This window comes from Camponotus vicinus, unplaced genomic scaffold (genome assembly GCF_025532165.1).
Source record: "Camponotus vicinus isolate PSW18456_S1 unplaced genomic scaffold, iyCamVici1.0 SCAF_4, whole genome shotgun sequence".
Lineage (NCBI taxonomy): Eukaryota > Metazoa > Arthropoda > Insecta > Hymenoptera > Formicidae > Camponotus > Camponotus vicinus.
This window is the reverse complement of record NW_028141976.1, coordinates 18837493-18859812: the sequence shown is the minus strand read 5'-3', so window position 1 is coordinate 18859812 and position 22320 is coordinate 18837493. Positions and strand designations below refer to the sequence as shown.

Sequence of the window (22320 nt, the reverse complement as noted above, 5' to 3'; positions counted from 1 at the left end):
GGTTGTATCGCGCCACCGACAATTGCGAACGTGCACCAAATGCATCCCGCGTTTTCCACGCATTCAAATTTCTGTCCGCATAGAGACTTCTATATATTGTATATTATATATTTTAATATATTTTAATATATTATCATATATATATATAAATTTGTACGTATCTGCAGACCTCTCATATGTTATATATAATATATGGAAGTCTGCGGAATACAAATTTAAATTTATGAAAAAATTATATAATATAAAAATAATTATTATATAGAAATATATATTTTTATACTTCTGTATATGTATATATATATATATAAATCTGTGAATTTATATCCTAAATTATATATTACATATGTACGTAAATTGCACATCGTAATTTCATATTATGAATAAAAAATGAAATTATAATTATTATGTCGAAATTATTGATAGAAGAATAATTAGGAGCGAGAACGATCTTCCTGATGATTCTTCCGTGCCAAATGATTCATGATCACTTTTTACCGTTCGGCCAATGAATAAAGAGAGACAAGTTGCCCCATCTGTTGTTTCTAGGTCGTTGTGATGGACGCAGATCATGGACAAAAACAGCAAAAAGGCAATGGCGGCTATCCATTGGACGGTCAATGAGCTCATCATGAAAAATCTCGGAAAAATGTGATCTACACGTTGCGATCGACGAGCGTAAATTCGAGGTAGGTATTCGCGAATCTCTCTGGGACAGCACGCGATTCTCTCAACGCGGTGGCATTCATTTAAGATATCGCCAGAATGAGAATCTGACAACCACATGTGGATCTGGAGCGACAGAACGATTCAATGAAGAAAAAACGCGATTTGTCATTAAAAACTCGAAATATTTTTTACGTTAATCAATAATCGAGTTGTTCGCGTTAAATTGAAATTTTATTCATGGGAGATCAAACCAACCATCATTGCTCATTTACGCTTAAACTTCGCGTATGCCAAATGCATCGACGTGACGTGAGACAGTCTTGTTTGTGTTAAATAAATATATGTTTGTTAATATGTAATACTAATTATATGTTTGTTTACAAGATTTGATGCTCATCAATTTGTCGAGCTTAACAATAAAAAGATATACATTTTTTTAACAATAAGAAATTTAAATATTATTTGTATTAACTTGTATAAAATTATATTTTAATGTAGAAAAATTTAATTAGTTAAATAAAAAGAGACTTGCATCTTAAAATATATTTAAAGATATAAAATCTTCTCTTTTTCTCTCATTATATTCATTATATAAATTTTAATCTGCTTATTCAATATTACTATATAAACTTGTTTTTCTTTCTTTCTGCAGGCCTGAAGGCGGAGGAATATCGTTACCTGCAAAGGTAGAAATGGCATGCAATATGAACAGGCAATGGCCGGTAGACAGATGGACCTGTCATCGAATCGATTAGATGCATGCTGGTCGCTGACAGGTCAAGTAGAAAAGTACGATAGCAGGCAGGAAGGAGTAAATGAGCGAGCGCACTTGAGTAATGAGCGAGACTCGGCATTATCCTATTCGCTCGGTCTCCGATTTATACGCAGCCGAGGAAATAGAAGTGCTTCTCCTAGAAGAAATACGCGACTTAGAACCACCACCTGCCATATATTCTAGACCCGAGGACATTCAGGACTTCGAGATTGGTATGTATTAAATAATTTCAATATTAATTAATGCTCATATATTATTTTTGAAAATTTATGTATGTAATATTGCCAAGTTTCTTAAAATTATAATGCTGATTTAATAATTACTCTATGGTCACTTTCTAAAACATTAAAATGACACGTAGTTGTTAAAACTCTGACTAACTGCCTGCATTATCTTTCTTACTTAAAGTCATGATTATATAATTACACATATGACTTTGTACAATAGTTTCAATATTGTATCAATAGCAGGCAGTAGGACAGGGGGGCGAATCAGCTCCCAATCATCGGAGCTGGATTCGCCAGGAGTCCATTCAACAGTCCATTCTTGGGATTCACATGCTAATTATCATGGTCACTATGGTAATAGTGATCACAGGCCTGGCTCTTCATCCAATGCTCTGGCTTGGTCCCGTGCAAGCCATGTGGTTATTTATTGTGACATACAAGGACATCTTAAAACAGCTACAGGTGTTGTTAGACTCTTATTACTTGTAAGTATAAAATTATTTATTCATATATTTAAAATTATAAACTGGAAAAATATTATAATTAAATTAGTACAATTGTTTTAAACATAGTATTAATGATCCTTTATAGATATCCTCTGCAGCTTGTTTGGCAACATTATGCAGTTCTGGTACTGCCAAGGTCAGCCTTTTTATGCTGCCTTTAGCAGATCGTTTACGATTCATGATCTTTGTAGCTGTTTTCTGTTTCTTGGTCACTGCAGCTCTTCTCTTCCTTGATATCTCGCACGTCATTTACATCCTTCCTTTAAATTGGGCTAAGCTGGTAAATAGTATTTAGTTGCAATAAATGCATAATTCAGAAATATAATATCAGTTATATTTATAATTATATTTAAATATTAACAATTGCAGTGTTGATATTATTACACATATGTAATAGAATCTATTATTTTTTTTTTATAGAATGCTATAGTATTCACTGGCATAGGCTTGTCATATGCTGCAAGTAGTGCATTACTAGCATGTACAGTATGGGAATACCATAGCGGAGGCTGGGTACCGAGACGCACACGTTCCCAACTAACTGCTGCAGCAGTAGTAGGACTTTCATGCGCTCTCTTAGCATTTTTACTTTCGTGGATACATTGTCGGAACGGATCAAGTTGTAAAAGTCAAGATTCTCGTAGTCATACACCAACACAACTCTACAAACCTGTTGATAATTCTTCCTCCTCCGGGGTAAATGTATAAATCTGTCTATTTTATGGCACAAATATCATTTATTAATCACAGTATAAACGTAGCCTAAAATGCAGGTCACTTTGAAGGAATGTAGTCCTAAGAGACCCGCCTCGTGGACCGTGAAAAATCAACAATCGAAGAAACGCAATACGGACAGTGACACGAACACGAGTAACGGCGGTCATCGCGGTAATCATGAAAGACTTAAACAAGGCGCCAACAAAAAGGACCATTGGGCTTCGGCCAAGCAACATATTTTAGAAACACATACGAATAACGAGAACATTCATCGAGAGGATACTCAACGAGAGGACTCCGAGATTGAAAGGAGACGGAGAAGACGAAGGAAAGAAGGTGATAGTAGTTCAACCGGTGACGGAAACGCACCAGGTAGTAGTAAGATCGACGCTAGTCGCGTTACCGCGGAGGAGGCTAAGACTAGACGAGTGCCGCGAAAATTACCTCTACAATCTACAGTGGATCAACCTCGCTCGTGGTCCGACGCTGAACGTAGAAATAGTGGCACTACGCAAATTAGAAATAAAACTAAGCAAATGCCAGTGAATAATGATACACAGAATTGTTGTGACATGAACGAAACTAGATCTATCAATCAAGTGACTCGGAATGGCCTTCGAAACTGGGAGGCGGAATGTACATCTAACAGCGGCAGAGAAGAAGCTACTGACGCGAATGTGATTATTCGTAACGCCATGTGGTCCGGACAGTGGCGCCCACCACCAGATGATGTTCAACCTTGCTCTAGCAAAACTATCGATCCTTATAGCTTTGCCTGATCGTCTTGTGAAATACGAAGCACACACACTTTAGGTAAAAAATAAACTTGTTCAATCAAGCAGTTTCTGTGAACAATTTGTGACGAAATTTTTTATAAAACAAGTACATGATATACTTTACGTTGAATATTTTATTAGACTGCAACCTTAAAGTGTTACTTGATACATAATTTAAATCTTATACTTATCTCTTGTTTGCATATAAATTTGCCTGACTTCAACACATATTTTGTATTCTCTATATTAAATAATGCACAGTGAGACTGAAGAACACAGTACCTTGGTTTTACATGTTCCATCTGTGTTTTCAACTGTGCATAGAACCGGATGTGATTTAAAAAATGTAAACATAAGATATACATACATATATATATAATTGTTACACTTCATACATGCAACAGGTGAAAAAGACCATAGCCCATACTTACTGTAGGGTTTATCAAGTTTGTTGTTATCGAATTTTACAGGACGAAATTATCGTGTCCAAAGATTTAAGATCCTGTATAAAGTCATTGCTGCCTTGTACATTTTGCTGCCAAGACGATAAATTTTTTTTTAGTTCGGATTTCGACATTTTGCATGACACAAAACCAGACTGCCCAACTTTGATAAGCAAATAATGCCACTTCATTCCAATCATGTACCAAATAATAAATTTAAGTAAGTTTTAATGGGATTTTAAGTATAAGCATCTATATAGCATGTAACACAGATATATATATATATATATATATATATATATATATATATATATATATTTAGAATCAATCATTTTTATTGTATTTTAATGCCAATATGTTTTAGTTTTCCATGCATACTGAAAAAGTTTAATACTTTTGAACAGAAATCATATATTCCTTTGAAAATTGAAAATATATACATTGAATTTTTTAAAAAAATTATATATATACATACAGAGTAAAATGCAACTAGACCGATCTTTCTGTCAATCTTACATACAAAAATACAAATTGTAATTTGTTTATTTTTAAATTTTCATGTATAATCACAAATGTTTAAATAATTATAAACACATTTACATATTTATTTCAACTCAATTGTTTAATATTGTTTAAGAAAATCAAATTGCTTATATATTTAAATATTATAAAATGCATACAAAAATGTTATGAGCAAGATAACAGAAAATATAAAAATAAGATATACAGAAAATGTAAAAGAATTAGTTGATAAAAGTATGAAATTTAAAAATGATACATTTAATGAAACTACTAACAAAGAAAATAATCTTGCATGAAATCATGCAGAATTTTCTATATTCTGCAATTAAAAATTTTATTTCTCATATTAAAGATACAAAGATACGTAGTAGCACAGCATTTAAAATCACATGATAATATTTTATTTTGTTCTAATGACAATACTTTTATATATATACTTCACATAATGGCCTTATAGAATTTTTAATTCTTATAATATATTAAAAAAGATTTTACAAATAAGTCTGTTTTAAAAATTTTCAAATAATACAATGATAACATTTTAGAACTTGATATTGTTTGCACTGGAAGATCTGTTTAGCATCTGCTATTTCTCCCTATGAATAGAATAGTATGCATGGAATTATTTGATTATTCATTGTATCATTCTAATTGGCTCGTAAACTCTGAAGTGTGTTCATTATATTGTATCATTCTTGCACAAGGACGGACTTAAAAAATGATTATGCTTAATTTTTACCTACAGCAAATGCTTATAATATTTTCAAATTAAATAATATTAATTTTGAGAAACAATATCGACTACATTCTGGTTGTTTACATTCTTTATTAAATTTTAATAAATTGAATATTATATCTAAAATACATAATTTTTTTTTCAAATAATGCAGAAAACATAGATTTTGCATTTAGTCAAATTTTAAAAAAAGATAGTCCGTCCCTATTCCTATACAGAAACATATGCACTATCTCTAGGCATTTTATATAGCTTTAAAATTACTAGACGAGCAGTATTATGTATTATGTTTCCGCTTTAATAAGAAACTCTAGAATCAAACTCTAGTCATTTTTTTGTACAACTATCTTCTTAATAATTCAACAATTTAAAGAGCAAGGTATTTTTTAGTACATACATATCGTATTAGAAGTACAATTCATCTTAGAAGAACTATTAAGCGCTTATTCTTTAATTGCTCGTGCTATTGAATCCCTTTTAATATGTAACATTCTCAAAACGAATTTCTCTCTGATACCTCGTTTTTCTTTTATTCGGTCTATCATGATCTATCATACGATTGAATAAACACAAACATATTAATTAATCTTTATTAGAGCTACTACTAAAGCAACTATTTTGTCTTTTGATACAACACTACGAATGTAAACACAAACGTAGCAAACAGGCACACAAATCACACATTTATTGAATTTTGATGACCTTAAATCAATTAATAGTGTAAGAGAAATGCGTGTTCATATAGGTTTATAAAGAAAAATAGCATGTAATACAGCAGCTTCGTTGTGGCAAATATCGAGTGTTATAACTCGTGTTTTGTTGGGCACAATAAGAGTAATATGTAACTTTTCTGTGGCCCATTGTCGATATGCTGGGATACGTTTGAAAGTGTGAATATATCTCAAACTTAATAATGTCACTTTAGATTAACTAATCGAATAAACTAAAATGTCACTTGACATTATAAGGCAATTATCTTTGAGTTTAAAAAATGTACAGACACTGCCAGGAGAAATATAACGCTCTTTGAACGTAGTATATATCGATTGAATCCATTCTTTCTTTCAATGACTTTATATCCACGGTTTTGTAATTTTTGGATCATAATTCATCATATTCGAATTTTAATTCGACATACATAGCAATGTAATATCTCTACAAGATCAGCATGAAAAATTTTTTATGCACCAAAGAAATCTCTTTTGTTACTTATTCTCGTCATTTTTTGCATTACAACATTACAACATTTTGATTTATCATTCATATATTAGTTAATAAATTCTAGGTAAATCCAAATGGATTAGCGATAATTATTAAATTATAACGCAAATATGCACAATTATTTAATTTGAAGTAATCCTAATTTTTAATATAAATGTATATTTCATGTAAGAGCTATGTTATAATTATAATATATACACTATTCAATAAGAATAAGTCTATATTTTATAAAATTTTTTCATGCTTTTTGATATACAATGCTATTTTTAATTAATATTTCATAAATATAACTTAATTACTAAAAAAATTCAATTTACGATATTTTGATCACGATATTATTTTATTTTGCTTCATATTTTTATTTATAAAATATTTTAAATATTAATTTTTAAACAAAAATCAAGAAAATATTTGGTTTGTTATCAAATAATATCAACAAAAAACTAATTATCTGGATTAAAGTCATCATTATTACTATGATAGAAATCAAATTGTTACTATTTACAATAATTATTTGCTTCAACGAAGAAAATTAATAAATAGCAGCATGCTGATGATATATGATGCACTGTTTTCTCAGAATTTGAATAAATTATTATTCAGGCAATAAATTTCAATTATGATCAATAAGCGCAAATTCTTTTTATATACTAGGCTCGATTGACAATGACCTATAGTGATAGTATGACAATCTAAGTCTGTACATGACCTGACATCTTACATCAGGCGAGCTAAAAGGAATCGACAGAAAATCATTGTATAAAATAGACATCTTAATTATTTAAAAAATGTATTCCTTTATGATTTCTATATTAAGATTTTAATTTCAGAAAATAAATTTCTGATAATTTTCGCTTTAATTTTTCTAGCAGGATAATTTAATTGGCCTAATTTCTCAGCAAATAACAGGCATAATATGTTATATGTTTGGAATAAAAATGTTCATCTTATTTGAATATTTCGAATGTGTTCTAGAATAATTATATAAATATATTCGCACGGGTATGATAGCGTCATTGTATATTTATATATTTAGTTTACATGTGAGTGCATAATGTGATGCTGCCAATATTTAAAAAAAACATAAAATTGTAGCGACACATTAATTGTAGAATTATTAGGTGAATCGTGAATTGAATGTCTTGAGCAAAGATCTGAGAATGAATACGGTTTGACAGATTACCAAGAATGATGCGATGAAGCATCTTGGTGATTTTGTCGCGCTGATAGCGAATGATCTGGACAATAAATGATCGATGAATCACGTAACATCTAAGTTAGCATTATCACGTATTCTTTTAAAAGTTATTTTATACATTTAGGAGTAACTCCTAAGAGAAGAAGAATATTATATACACTATTGATTGTGCGGAATTGTGCGTGTGACTGTGTTATTTAAGGATATATCACAAATCATCTAGTCATTAGAGTGAACTTTGTGTAATATTACTCAAGCAGAATATAATGTACATTCATTAATATGCGCGTTAAATATGGTTCAATTGGCAATAGCTAAAAATATAAAATTATGTTCTATGTATATCATTGAAAAAAAAACTATTATGTCACGCAATCATCAATCTAAAATATAAACAAAATTATCAGAATTGTTGCGCGATTGAACCTTATAAGAAATTCACATCTTATAAAAAAATCAAGATATCCAACGAAAGATGTGTACATATAAATCACTATACCCGATAATCTTTTTATAATTAATACATAACACATAATAATTATTTTCAATACAAAAGCAAAGCAAATATGAAGTAAAATATGAACATTTACAAAAGCGATAAATCCATGTCGAGCTTATATATGTACTTATATTTATCTTAATATTTTATCAATCTATGATTATGTGAATTTTTTAACATTCTTACTGATACTATTGTATAATCCTTTATCTTGATATTTAAAAATGCCCTACAAGAATGAACAGGAATTATAAAATTATGTTATTTGTGTATGATAATGTATGTAACTTTATAAGTGCTGCTTAACAGAATTTCTCACTTTAATGCAGGAGAAAAATCGTTCAATTGTTGACGTTACGTTCAATCTCCTTCAATTTTCCAACTACGTCTTCCAAATTCTTACGGCATACGAAGTGCTTTGTTTGAACACTTTCGTCTGACGTAAAGGAATAGGGATATACGGATCCGATATAGCGATGAATCCAACTACTTGAAGAATGAAGAAACATAAAATGTCACCTTTACGATTTCAATATCAATTATAAGGAAGGGGAATCATGTTTTAAATATATATCAGTTATTGAACATATATAAATGACTTACTTTCGATTTCGGGCATACAGGGGCGAAGTCTGTAAAGATATATATGGTGAGTAAATGTTTTGAAATAATTACTTATATTTTTACATCTTGCCTGCTGTTGAAGTCTTAATTGCTTCAGTAATAAATACTTATAGACTGATTTCGCCCAACTGTATTGATCACTATGCACGTTTGATAATCCGGATAGCTCGGTCGGATACATAAAAAATTGCGGTCTCGTCATGAAATGACGCTGTTGATGAAATAGATGTTGCTGCTGATCTATGTAATTCGAATAATATGGATCATCGTAACCCGTTAAATGATCCGAGGAAGATGCTAAAGAATTCGTGACTGCAACTGTAAGAAAATCGAAGTAAGCACATTTAATGTTATCACATATCTCACCAATTATGATTTATTATATTTTACATGCGAGGTATCAGTGAGTCATATTTGAAGGTTTGCTTAACAAAATATATGTAATATGATATTAAAGTATAATTTCAATGAACCTTTAGCTCTCTGAACACTCAATAATGTTTCGTAATAATGTTTTTTGTACGCAGCTAGTTGAGACATTGAATGGGCTTGAAAATTGCTCTTTGGATTTACATCGTTTGATTTTGATTCTACTACTTTATATCTGAATTAAAAATCATTTATTATTAACATTATCGTACGATTAAATCGTTAAATACAATGATAATTACATATTTACCCGTGCATTGATTCCTTTGGATTATTTTCTTTGTATTCAAGTGTAATTAATTTTTTTTCCATAACGTTATCTAGATTATTTTGTTGTGATTGCGGTTTAGTCGCTTTATTGAGTTCTTGAGAATTATATTTGGTTTGCAATCCACTAACGAAAGTAAACGCTTTTTGTTTCGTTTTTTCATCCGATTCTTTTTGATTCTTTCTCAAATTAATATTCGTGTTCTGATGACTTAAAAATAAGCAGCTATTGCTGTCATTATTTAAGACATTGGATGTAAAATCTTGCTTTGAAACTTTAAGTGGCATTCCAGATTTCTGGCCTTTCGACGTAAAACATACGAAATTTAAGGAGCTCGACTGCGGATGCGATATGATGCGTGGAAAGGCCGACATTTCTGTACATACGTACACGAAAAATTACTTTTTTATAATTTTGTACCTTATCTAGAATTAATCTAGGATATATGTAATATATAAATAAATGAAATAATGAGATATCACCAATAAAAGTTCCTTCTTGCGCTCGTTTTAAAAAATTCTTTAAGCTTGTTTTAAGCTTATCGCGTACTGTTGCCAAAAGATCGTCCGTCTGTGAAAATTTAATGAATTTAGTTATTTCTGAAAAAAAAGCTAATGTAAGATTCCAAATTTTATTTTTAATACATCTAGAATAATATTCTGATCTTCGTTCCAATACACATCTGTATTATCTTTAATTGTTTCACTTTGGTCAATATTAATTATCATTTGCGAAACATCAAATTTTTCATTTTTATCGAATACATTATTATCTTCACTTTTTTTATATTCAACATTATTAAATTGTCGTGGAATCTTATCTTGCCACGATTCCTCTATCTCACTATCTTTATATGTCTTTATAGAACATGTATCCTATAATTATTAGAAATCCTTATATCGGTTCGTTTATCTCACTTATTTTTTTATTCATTTTTTTATTACAAACCTGATATAACTTCTGAGATGATGAATGCCAAAGATTTGATTCATTAGTGGTACTAATTTTAGTGGGTATATTATATTTCTTATTAAGCAGATATTGTTGATAAAATGACATCTGATATCTATTATTTTTGTCTAGCCAATTCTTTGGATTGTTACTTAATCGATGTCTCAATGAATCAGCCTGCCGATTAATATACGATGCAGAATTTGGACTGACATCAGCTAGAACTTCTGGACGAGAAAAATCGCATTCTATGGTTTTGTACAAATAATTTACGCTTTTTACACGACTATGAATCGTAGAAATTTCGTTCTCGGGGAAACCTCGGAAAGGGAATGCTTCGGAAAGTGATGACTTAAAATTTGACGGATTGTTATTATATAAAAAATTTTGTTTTGATGAAATATCATTGTCCATTATTCCGTCCATATTTTTTACGTCAAATATATTTTGGAACGTATTGCTATTGATAATGAAATATAAAACTGTATGAAAAATAATGTCAGAATATAGCGTAAAAAAAAAAGAGAATGCTCACTTTTCCTGTAGATTAAGTTTGATAAAACCTGTAGTTGTATAAAAAACTTCTTTGATCGTGTGATATGGCACATTATTTGGAATAGGTATTATTGAAAGCAATAATTGTTTTTTTCTAAAATTACAGTCTTCTAGTAAATCTTGAACTTTTCTTAACACACATTCGTATGCGATAATACCATCTTTCGGTTGATATATGTGTAATAATTGCGTTATTATATTCGCAATATTGCTTCCCTTATAATCATGCTTTAAAGCTGAATACAATGATGAAATATCTATTGCTCCAAAGGTGTTAATATTGTTCGTGCTCTCTGCAATTTATAAAAATATCCTGATTAATTTTCATATTACGTTAAAAATTAAAATTTAATTTTAATTAAATTCTATACTTTATATAATTTTACTTCAATAATTTTGTTATTGTTTTAATTAATTTTAAAAAAGCATTTTTATATATGTATATTTATTAAATTTATTTAACATTTTTATTTTTAATTTTAATATCGTGTAAATAAGTAAACGTAAATAAATAGGATTATAAGATAAATAAGATTAGGAAAATAGGATTATATTAATAAATGAAATTGACAGCCACAATCTATATGCACCTATTATTTATTTCTAATTCCATGAAGATTAATTATATATTAAAAAATTATATTACTTACGTTGCTTAAAATTATCCATGTTTATAATAATCAGATTTAAATTAAAAAGAGAACGCCAAATGTACAACAACCTTGGATATTTTATCAAAACTCCAATTCGAGTCAAAATAAGGTGAAATAATTGAAGCAGCTTGTATTATTGGAAACAACTGACAAATGCAATATACATGACTCATTTGTAAAACGATTAAAAATAAAATACGTTAATATACATAGTGTGCAAGAAAAAATAAGTAACTGAATGAAAATACAAAATTAGATAAAAAGATATACGTTTATGTAAAATTCCTCCTTTATTTCCTTTATTTGATATTTCTCTTTAAAAAATCATGATCATCTTCCATTGTTCAAAATAGATATACTTATATTTTTAAGAAGGAAATTGCATTTCTCTAAGAAGAGATTGTATCGATTAACTAAAATACACAACTGTTCTATATAAGTAGATCATTTTAATTAGATTCTATCGTGCGGAGCACGAGCCGGAGCATTCTTTATGTAAATAATCCCGAAGACTTTGCAAGGATTATTGAATAATGATTATTATAAAAGCACGTCACAGTGTAGATCACATTACTTAGTGCAATATGCTTCGACAAAGAACAGTTTTATTTTCTATTTATCTACTGGCATTCTCTGGCAGTTTAATTTTGGCACTTTCACTTGGAGCGTCATGGACAGGCTTTGTATCCAAACCTGGTAATGTCATATTTCTTATTTTGTTCCCGATATTTTATAAAAAAATGAAAAATTATAAATAATTGCAAGTATTCATTTCGAAGATTTCTTATTTTTAAAATGTTTTTAAATATGATCCAAAATCAAATAATCTTTTAAATGTCAAATATTAAATAGAAATAAGATATCTTTAATTTTTATTTAATATTTTAGATGATTTATTTTTCTTATTTATTTATACATATGTAATTATATTTTTTTTCACAAAAATAAAATGAAATAAAAGGAATTATATCTAAAAAGAAATAAAAAAACTTGCAATGTTAAATCCAATTTCACAAACAAAGTATTCTTTTATTCAATTCTTTTTAATATATTAATTTCTTTTGTTGTATAATTATAGATGTAAAAGATATATATATCGATTACTATTTTGTAGTTTATTCGCAAGCCCTTGGACCTCCGCTTGGAATGGATAAGATATCCGTGCCTTATGCGCCGAAATCTCCATTCTTCTCGAAATTTGTCGATCCGAAGACATTCATTTCTAAAAAGACGGATATACTGAGCAACTTGTTCGATGATTTAGGATAAGCTGCATATAATAAAGCAAATGCCAAGCCGTTTATCTTATACGGTACAAGTAGACTTCCTTTAAATAACACTGATAGTGCAAATGCATTATTTAATAAACAAAATATAATACAAGATAAAGAGAAAGCGATCGATAGTAACGGTATATATAAACGTGGTATGTTCGGTCTATTCGCCTCAAAATTTAGTCCGATAGGTCTGAAATTCGCCCGTTACGCCATTTTCAGAAGTAATGCCCGATTATTTGAACAAAACATCTTTCTTCCGCAAAAGAAGAAGCGTAGAAGCGTCTTCTTCCGTAGATGACATCAATTCCATTCCAAGCTCATTGTCTTATCCAAAAAATCCACAAATAGTAGAAAATACATCGGCAACAAGATCAGCTGCTAGTAAGCCTCTAAAAGAATATTTGCCGGGAATATTCGAACCTTTCGGACCAGGTGGACCTTTCGGATCAGTGGTGGATCCGAGCATGTTCACTGCGAAGAAGATAGCGTTCTTAGATGTGCTCTTCAAAAATCTTGTCACTAATACTTCAGCAACAATGACCGAAATACCCACGTCGAAGAGCACTATCGTACTACCAGCCAGCTTTTGGTTGCCATCCTCTGTAATTCCCAGCCCGACCGAATACATTCAAAAGGTGTCGGACTTTCTGGACAAGTTGTTTGACAGCATAAAATTAAATGCAACTGTGCAAGAAACAGATGATAATTCAAGCGCAAAAGGCGATTTTATGAGATCTCTAAAATCTGATGATATTTTATCGGACAAAAATACAAGATCTTTGGACGATGCATCATCCATCGTAGCTGTTAAGGACGCGACCATTGATATTATAATATCGGAGCTTGGCAATCTAAAGAACAATATGATAGCAACTCTGAATGATCTGATTGCGTATGAGAAAACCATGGCCGCTACAGCAAAAAGACCTTTTAAACCTTTCCCCGGTATGTTTCCCTTTATAAAATCAACAGTAGATCCAACGCTTTCTTTTCAACAGAGAATGGCTGTACTTAGTCAAGTATTCGATATGTTGGCGAATCTGCAAAAAAACATCACTACAGTCGCGAAGAACTCTGATACTCCGAACAGCTCAAAAGAATCATCAAAGATTCCATTAACTAACAACGCTTCATCAATTAATAACACTCTCTTGGATGCCATTTTAAAGAAAATATCCATCATTGAATCTGTAACTATGCCTTCCTATCCGGCAAGTTCTGTCAAAGATAATCCTATAATAAGTAGGGCTTTGCGCAAAGAGTCAACGGTTTCCTGGATGTCTTATTCGGAGAATTCGGCATCTGCTGTAAAACGACAAGTGGACGATGATTTGCAATCATACTTGGGATATGAAAATAATCCTCGGCATGATCATAAACAATACATAAGAGGCGTAAAAATGCAGATGCATCAGGGATATCAGAGTCTACCCGCGGGCTCGGTGGAATCTGTACAAGCCGGAGGAGGTTCTACACCAGAACATCAAGGAGGAGGGATTAAGTTGCTGGTAAGTGTATGATTTTCGTTTGGAACATAAATCTACAATTATAACATTACAATTATAACATTACATCAATCGAAAAATATATTCCACATTGAAATAAAATAAAATTTTATAATATATGATTCGTATATTATAAAAGCATATCACTTTAATTTTAAAAATCAAAATTAAATATATTATTATTGAAATACGTAATGTTCAAAATTAAAATCAGTTTAAAACAAAGAAAAATGTTTAGCAAGTATTATAATAATAATAATAATTTTATATTTCTGTAATAATTTGCACTAATTGCAATGTTTATATAATAATTATTATATTAATCAAATATTAATTACTAATTTGTTTATGTCATCTTTTTCTTAAAATATCTTAATTAAATCTCTTATTATACGATAATTAATATTAATATCTTTGAACAATATTATTTTGATGATATTATATTAAACCAAAACTTTAAACTTTCTCTCTCACTTTTTATATTACTTATTAATTTATAATAGATATCATATTGCATGTAATATCATATTTAGAAAATATATAGGAATCTCTTTTCAAACAGGAAGTATATACAAATAAACAGGTAATATACATAAACATTTCCGAATTTTAAGAACAAATTTTTGACATGTTTTGCAATTTTTATTTTAAACCTATCCTTAATCTTCTTATACATAATCTACATATTTAATATTGTGCTTAGAATTATCAGAAAAACTTATTCTTAATCTTTTTATACATAATCTACTTATTTAATTGTGCTCAGAAGAGTATCAGAAAAAACTATCAAAGTAAAATTAAAAATTATAACAACAAAATATTAAATATTAATAAAAAAAATGAATAAAAGTCAATATGTGCACACACATATATAATTTTATATCATAACATATCATATGACGCATTATAATACCTTGGAAGCCTATGTATAAAATATTCTATTTAAAGTGAGGAATGGAAATTAATAATTATATTAATATATCTAATATTTCATCAAAGAGATCTCGTGTCTAATCAAGAAAATAATATTCATACAAGCTATAAAAGGTGGTAATCTCATTTTATTTCAGATTAAAATGCCTAAATTGCCTAACTCTCAAGCTCCAGGCTTTCAAAGTATTAATTACAATTAATATGTGCAATATCTCTAAATTATGAATATCGCGGCCGTCTATTCATCTGTCGCAGGAGCCTAACATTTATGGAAATTTGAACAAATGGGCTGACTGATGCAGTATCACAAGAATGAATATCAAGATCATAGGCACCATCATAACCAGCATTAATCTACTCTCAGCTAGCAGAAGTACTTCTTTCATCGTATATTTACATTTATTGAATTTCAATGAAAAATCTTCTAAAAATGTTATTATCTGATATAAACGTACGATTAAACGTTATTTCTCCTATAATAAAATATATGGTGTGAAAAAAGTAACAAAAACATAATTTATTATACAGAATCGTATAAAATTATTTACGATAAAGAATTAAGGTACGATATAATCAAGAATGAATTTTAAATGTCAGAATTATTGCACAACTTGTTTTTTACCAAATACGATACAGAATTTTTTCTCTATGTAGATGTATCAAAAGATATGAAAGATGGATGTTCCTCTAATATATTTGTCGTATTTAGTCTATTCTGTATATAATTGTACAGTGCGCGTCAATGATCCTGTCCTACGCGGGACAAAGGGAGCTCAGAACTGGCCAATCAGCCAGCAGCGTGACCTGGCTGGTGATTGGCCACTTCTACGCTCTCCTTGCCCCGCCTAGAACAGGATCATTGACGCGCACTGTACACACACACACACACACACACTCTCTCTCTCTCTCTCTCCCCCTTTTTCTCTATTTCTCTTTAATAATAGTAGTCACACGACAATGTATCCACAACAATCGCGCAGGCACACAGACGCAATCCTGCATCAAATACGTTGCTTTGTCTTTAATCAGCAATGCATTGCATGCAAAATAGTGTTAGTGTGTTAGGAAGCATCACAATTTGATTATGCAACATAAGATTCTATATAAGATGGACATTAATATCTAACATTAATATTTCGAAAAAGAGGAGAGACAAGTTTCTGCCCTTGAATACGAGAAACATCATTTATAATATTCGTTTTATACATATAATGAATGATGAATTATAAATGACATTTCTTATATCGAAGGATATATGTATGTTTGTGTGTCTGTATGTGGCTTTATATTTATCCTATCTTTTGTTATATTTTCATATAAAATTGTGGAAATATTGGCAGTATCATAAGCATAGACTCGTATGTTTCATCTTTCATATTGTAATATCTCGAATCTTTATATTCATAAGTAACGAACCATTTCCAAATTTGCAAAGTGAAATGTCTTTGAGACTTTAGTACTTAGCTATTGATTGTACTACACACCCTTAAGGATAAGTCACTATCATCTGCTTTTCGTGATTTTGGTAATGAGGTATTCCATTTGTTGATCAATGCGAAACACCATGTAGAATGATGCTAGTACACTACCCAAAGTTACCAGAAATCCTAATCCCTCAAATATTAATTTCGGTGCGAATATCTTCCAAACCATTAAATGCCGACAGTGTATTGTTGTCGCAAGCATGCTGCCGAAAGTCTAGAAGAGAAGTACAATATCTAATTTTATATATATATATATGTGTGTGTGTGTGTGTGTGTGTGTGTGGGCGCGCGCGCGTGTGTATATATACATGTGTGTTTTTTGCACACGTGCAGAAATTGTTCTTTAAAGAAAAAATAAGAAATAAGTATGCATTTAATTTTATATGTTTTATACAACATACCCGGATTCCGTGAAGTAACGTATATCTTCCTGCAATCGAGAAAATTGCAGCATGGAAGGCAGAGTCTTGTTCGAATAATAGAAGTTCACCTCTCTTTATATCATCGAAAAATTTTGCTTTAAGAAATTTCGGAAATATCCGATGTAGCGTAAATGGCACAATCACTAATAATGGCAATGTTGCACCTAATATAATATGCGATCCGAATGTATTGATACCTGTAAATTGTTTTATGTATGTCAGAATTATAGTTAATAACAATTTTAAGAAAAGCTGTATCTTGATATACCTACCGACTAAAATTGCTGATACTATGTTTCCATAAAAGTAACCACCAGTTCCTACAAAGGCAGCATGCCAGTGAATAGTAGGAAATGTCGCTTGATGGCCAGTTCCATAAAAGAAATATTCAGCTAATAAGAACCAGCAAAATAGCACAGGCATGGATACATCCATCAGTTCAGCTATGTGCAATACAGTAATACATAAAAATTATAGATCTAAGTATAAGTAGATAACATACGGATTCTATATATTGTGTGTACTTACAAATATTATTAGCATTTTTGTATCTTTCTATCGCGGATAAACCCAACACACAGACGCATGTTACAAACATTAAAAATGTACCAGGTGATAGAGCATCTCCCAATAATAATGCATATAGAAGTGTAAGGAATACACTTAACGAGATGAATGCAGCACTATAGGCAGTTCCAAAACCGTAAATAATTGGAAGCTCATCAGCATTTATTCGTTTGCGAGAAATCGAATTTTTTATCTTTTCAAATAACCGAGGCACTATGTTTTCGTCACGATAGAGATCGATGGATTCTTTCTTCTTTGGCAACAAGTATATACTAAGTGGACGATAATAGAGAGTGATAATCGCTAACACGCAGAAGAAATAAACTACGTTAGGTAATATATTAATTTCCCAGGAGAGGGAGAGTTTCGGTTTGATACATTTCGGGAACTTTTGTAGAACCCAGTAGCAACCCATGCAAACGCTTACAATAATTGGACAATACTGTCCCGCTATGACGCTAGGAGCCCAGCCTGTGAGATTTCCACAACTTTGCAACCACAATCTAACTATTACCACATACGATGCTAGAATGATTAAAGCAAGTAAGACAGCAAATAAAGCATGCTTCCAGTTATTCGACACTGTGGACCAGTCAACTTTACCAGTTGCAAGTATAGAGCATTCCCGTTGTAAATGCTCCTCCCTACAGCGCCAGAAATAATGCGATAATCTCACTGAGATACATGCTAATAAACCAACAACTAGTACAATTGTCTTGAAATTAGGTTTTGATGGCTTTGACATAAATCTTGTTTTCTTTTCAAAAGTACTATCAGAATCACTTTTTCTTAAATTAAAAATCAACAAAAAAACAAGTGTAACAAATAGAAAGGACAAGACTTTGTCTTCTTCAACTATGTAGCTGTTGGAGAAAAGCGTACATACTGTTAGAAGAAGTATTATCCTTGTTACATAAGTCAACAATTTAATTCTACGATGATCATACCAGCACATTGATATAACATCCCAGTTTTGAGCAATTACTATAACTAATAAACCAATAGAAATTGCACCAGTGGCAAAAAAAGTTGTATTCCTCAATTCTTCTAAAACATTAAACGAAAATAAACATGTAGTAATTGCTGCAGTAATTAAATTTGCTATAATGGCACATTGTAAGAATGAAGATTTAAATATATCACACATACGATTTTCAGGAATACCAGTGATGAAGAGATAAAAGAAAAATAAAGAACAAAACATCAAAAGTAAACCCTTAGAAATTAAACCTGAATCAAATTGGACCCACACTTCAGAACATGTGTCTTTTAATAACTTAAAATAACCTTTGGTGTCTCTGATAAATGTCTCTAGCTTTTCAAAACTATCAATATATTTAATTCGTTCGGCGAGAAGATTATACACATAATTTAAATGCTGAAGCTGCTCTTTTGAAAACAAGTATGTATCTGTGGAATATACCTCTATATATTTTTTTGTTTGGGCAATATTTCTCCACAGAGACTGTAATACATATGATAACTGACCAGCAGTGTCTCCTACTTTATTTGGTAAACAATCTAGTATTACAGAACCTAAATTAGAAAAAGGAATTGGTGTGCCAAGAATCGATGCCAGAGTAGGAACAAGATCAATTTGATTCACGCTATTATCATTATCAATCGGAAATCCTTTCATCAAAGGAGTTGTCGAGTAAACAAACAATGCAGCCTCAACTTCATTCGAGCTATCACCACCATGGTCGCCTGTTTCAGTCATGCCATGATCTCCAACAACAAAAAGCATCATATCTTTTTCAAGAGATGCTACAATTTCTTTTATAAGTGTATTTGTGTCGTTCAATTTTCTCGCCATTTCTGGGTGTTGCGAGCCATGCTTGTGTCCACAATGATCAACTCCAAGTGTGTGCGCTATTAGCAACGACCAATCTTTCTTTTTCATCTCAAAGAAAATGCGGTATTGGACATCTTTGTCTACACTGTCCAGATCCCAGACATTAAATGATGGCGATGGAAATTGTCTCATAAATTTATTCGGGAATAGATTGGTCCATGTATCATCTCCCATAAAAACAATACCTCCGGCAGCGTTTTGGTCAATAAGATTGTCTTCTTGAATATAATCCGAGGCAAAGTTCGACCCTATTTCTATAAAAGTGGGCAAGGAACCTGTCGTAAGACCCTTGAGACGTTGCATAGTTGTGGTAGGCGGATCGGCTATGAATTTGTACAGGCGAGAATGTGACGGATGTTTCTGCAGTAATTCGTGAATTACGGGCAACTTATTACGATGATAGGAGAATATCGAGGCAGTGTTCTCATACCATTCCGCGAACTCGTACTTCAAGGCATCAACGATTAAGAGCACAACTCGTGCTCTACGCTCTAGGCACACTTTAGCGGCGTGTTCCATGTCCTGGAAGATGTTTGCCATGTCGCAATCACCGGCATTAACCGCGCATTGTATGCATTCAGCCTGTTCGGGCCTGGAGACGCGATTAAGGAGGAAGCCACTCGTGAAGACTAACAATCCAGCTGCCATCAAATAAGACATCCATGCCTGAAATACTAAATAATTCCATAGCCTGCTCATTTTTGTCAAATCAGTATTACTCCTAGATATTATTCACTGATGGCACAATGAAACTTGGATGAAATCTTAATCTACGACACGTTGTCGATTTATTCTTCACCATTGTTACATTTGCAGAATAAATACGCGATTGTCCTCGTATTGTTTTTGTTTAAAGACACTTAATCAATAACTCATGTGTCGAGATTATAAACGGATTTTAACCTCAAATCATTTCCAACTTTTACAACACATATGTAGGAAACAGTATGGCCACTGTTGCCAGTATCAGAAAGAAGCGATATGCCCTCTATGAACATTAAAAACGTGGACATGAACTACAAAGCCAATATCCATGAATGTTCTCAGAGGATAATATATAATGTGAACAATTTCTGGTTTTGTTCCGTGCTATGTGCACGAAATGCCGGTAGCACCAGTGCTGTATAACAACCCAGGTAGCAAGCACACGTCATTTTAACGTTTCAAATTGGTCATTCACTGACTATTGTTGACGTCACGAATTGACGTTTTTATGACGTAAAAATGACGGTCTAATGTCACAGATTCTTGACGTCATGACATGTACCGCATTTTGACGTCATAAAATGTACCATATTTTGACGTCTTTTTCTTAGCATAATAATATATTTAATAGTGTTGTCGAATAAAGCACTCTCTAAAAGTGAATCAGTGTATTATCACTGAAAAACAGTAAATAGTCACTGATTACAGCAGTTATAAGTACAACACTGTAAATCAGTGATATTTTATTGAAAGAATCAGTTAATAATTTTGACTATTTCAATCAGTAATATCTCAGTAATATTTCTCAATATCAGTAATATTTCTTTCGTTATTGCCAGTAATACTAAACTACAATTCATCTCTCTATCTATTTCATAAATATAATATAAATATAACAAATAATATAAAAATAAATAAATATATATAAATATAAATAAATATATATAAAATTAAAAATTTTATTTATATTTACTAAATATTTATTATATTAAAAATTTTATTTTATTTATATTACATATTGAACTTGTTATTTTAAATAGATAACGAACGAATAATTTTCATTAAGTAGCCAGACATTTATTTGTCCGACTTATAAGATCGATTTAATATCTGAAGCCTCTCTATTGAGATTGTATCAGAAATTAAATCGAAGTAATATTTCTAATTTTATCTGTCACTCTTTGCAAACTTTATATAATTCTTATGACTAAAACTAAATACGAGAGAGATAGCGGTAAACAAACGAACTAGCGATTACTGGTTTTACAGTGAAATATTTACTGGTTTTACAGTGAATTTTACTTTAACAATTGTTAAAGTTTGATCGCGAAAGTCATGTTATATAAAAAATTTTAAAAGATTTTTTTATGGGATCGATGTACTAACTAATGACATTAATAATAAAATAATCGTTACTTCATGATTGAAAAATGACGTCACAATAATGTTATATCAAGACGTCAATATAAAGTCATGTAATAAATCAGTCATTTTGACGACATATGACCAAAAATGACCAGTTTGGAACGTTAATGACGTGTGCTTGCTACCTGGGAAGATACTTATGTATGTAAATTGATAGTAAATAAATTATTCAATCGCGAAAGATACTGTCTAATGTTCAAAGATGAAATAAATATTTTTCTATATTCATTGTCATATTTATATCTTTTTATTTACAAAACACAAAATGCCTGCTGTGGGATAAAAACATTTTTAACCGTATTTCTATAAATCTTCTTAATTAGCAGTAAACTGATCTTTGATATTTATCAATCATTTTTTTAATTATTTAAAAATTTAATT

General features: G+C 30.8%; 4 protein-coding genes across 15 annotated transcripts; 2 read left to right on the top strand and 2 right to left on the bottom strand.

Annotated features, from left to right (window-relative positions):
- Positions 1–539: 539 nt before the first annotated feature.
- LOC145969665 (uncharacterized) lies at positions 540–7545 on the top strand. 6 transcript variants are annotated; one of them, XM_083095787.1, is made up of 7 exons: positions 540–686; positions 1319–1653; positions 1909–2130; positions 2260–2310; positions 2393–2454; positions 2595–2870; positions 2936–7545. In XM_083095787.1, exons 2-7 carry the CDS (start codon positions 1503–1505, stop codon positions 3668–3670), a joined length of 1497 nt encoding a protein of 498 aa, XP_082951913.1. In that variant the 5' UTR covers positions 540–686; positions 1319–1502; the 3' UTR covers positions 3671–7545. The 6 variants fall into 6 exon arrangements, with proteins under 6 accessions (XP_082951913.1, XP_082951912.1, XP_082951911.1 ...); XM_083095786.1 differs by having other exon boundaries at positions 1909–2153; positions 2260–2454; positions 2960–7545; XM_083095785.1 differs by having other exon boundaries at positions 1909–2153; positions 2260–2454; positions 2948–7545.
- On the bottom strand, positions 7013–11892 carry LOC145969664 (uncharacterized). 4 transcript variants are annotated; one of them, XM_083095778.1, is made up of 12 exons: positions 11764–11891; positions 11094–11406; positions 10832–11018; positions 10556–10735; positions 10252–10482; positions 10090–10177; positions 9590–9983; positions 9384–9514; positions 8981–9228; positions 8890–8918; positions 8606–8775; positions 7013–8515 (listed from the first exon to the last, which is right to left on the bottom strand). In XM_083095778.1, exons 1-11 carry the CDS (start codon positions 11780–11782, stop codon positions 8628–8630), a joined length of 1968 nt encoding a protein of 655 aa, XP_082951904.1. In that variant the 5' UTR covers positions 11783–11891; the 3' UTR covers positions 7013–8515; positions 8606–8627. The 4 variants fall into 4 exon arrangements, with proteins under 4 accessions (XP_082951904.1, XP_082951906.1, XP_082951903.1 ...); XM_083095780.1 differs by having other exon boundaries at positions 10841–11018; XM_083095777.1 differs by having other exon boundaries at positions 7014–8515; positions 10556–11018.
- Positions 11893–12259: 367 nt separating this feature from the next.
- LOC145969666 (uncharacterized) lies at positions 12260–15959 on the top strand. Its single transcript, XM_083095788.1, is given in 6 exon segments — positions 12260–12343; positions 12345–12462; positions 12881–13256; positions 13258–14551; positions 15737–15773; positions 15776–15959. Coding segments are annotated over 6 exon segments (1968 nt in total). The 3' UTR covers positions 15835–15959.
- On the bottom strand, positions 12791–20761 carry Pig-o (phosphatidylinositol glycan anchor biosynthesis class O). 4 transcript variants are annotated; one of them, XM_083095776.1, is made up of 5 exons: positions 17916–20761; positions 17660–17830; positions 17367–17584; positions 16966–17179; positions 12791–12988 (listed from the first exon to the last, which is right to left on the bottom strand). In XM_083095776.1, exons 1-4 carry the CDS (start codon positions 20506–20508, stop codon positions 16985–16987), a joined length of 3177 nt encoding a protein of 1058 aa, XP_082951902.1. In that variant the 5' UTR covers positions 20509–20761; the 3' UTR covers positions 12791–12988; positions 16966–16984. The 4 variants fall into 4 exon arrangements, with proteins under 4 accessions (XP_082951902.1, XP_082951900.1, XP_082951901.1 ...); XM_083095774.1 differs by lacking the exon at positions 12791–12988 and adding an exon at positions 15590–15954; XM_083095775.1 differs by lacking the exon at positions 12791–12988 and adding an exon at positions 15590–15905.
- Positions 20762–22320: the final 1559 nt, after the last annotated feature.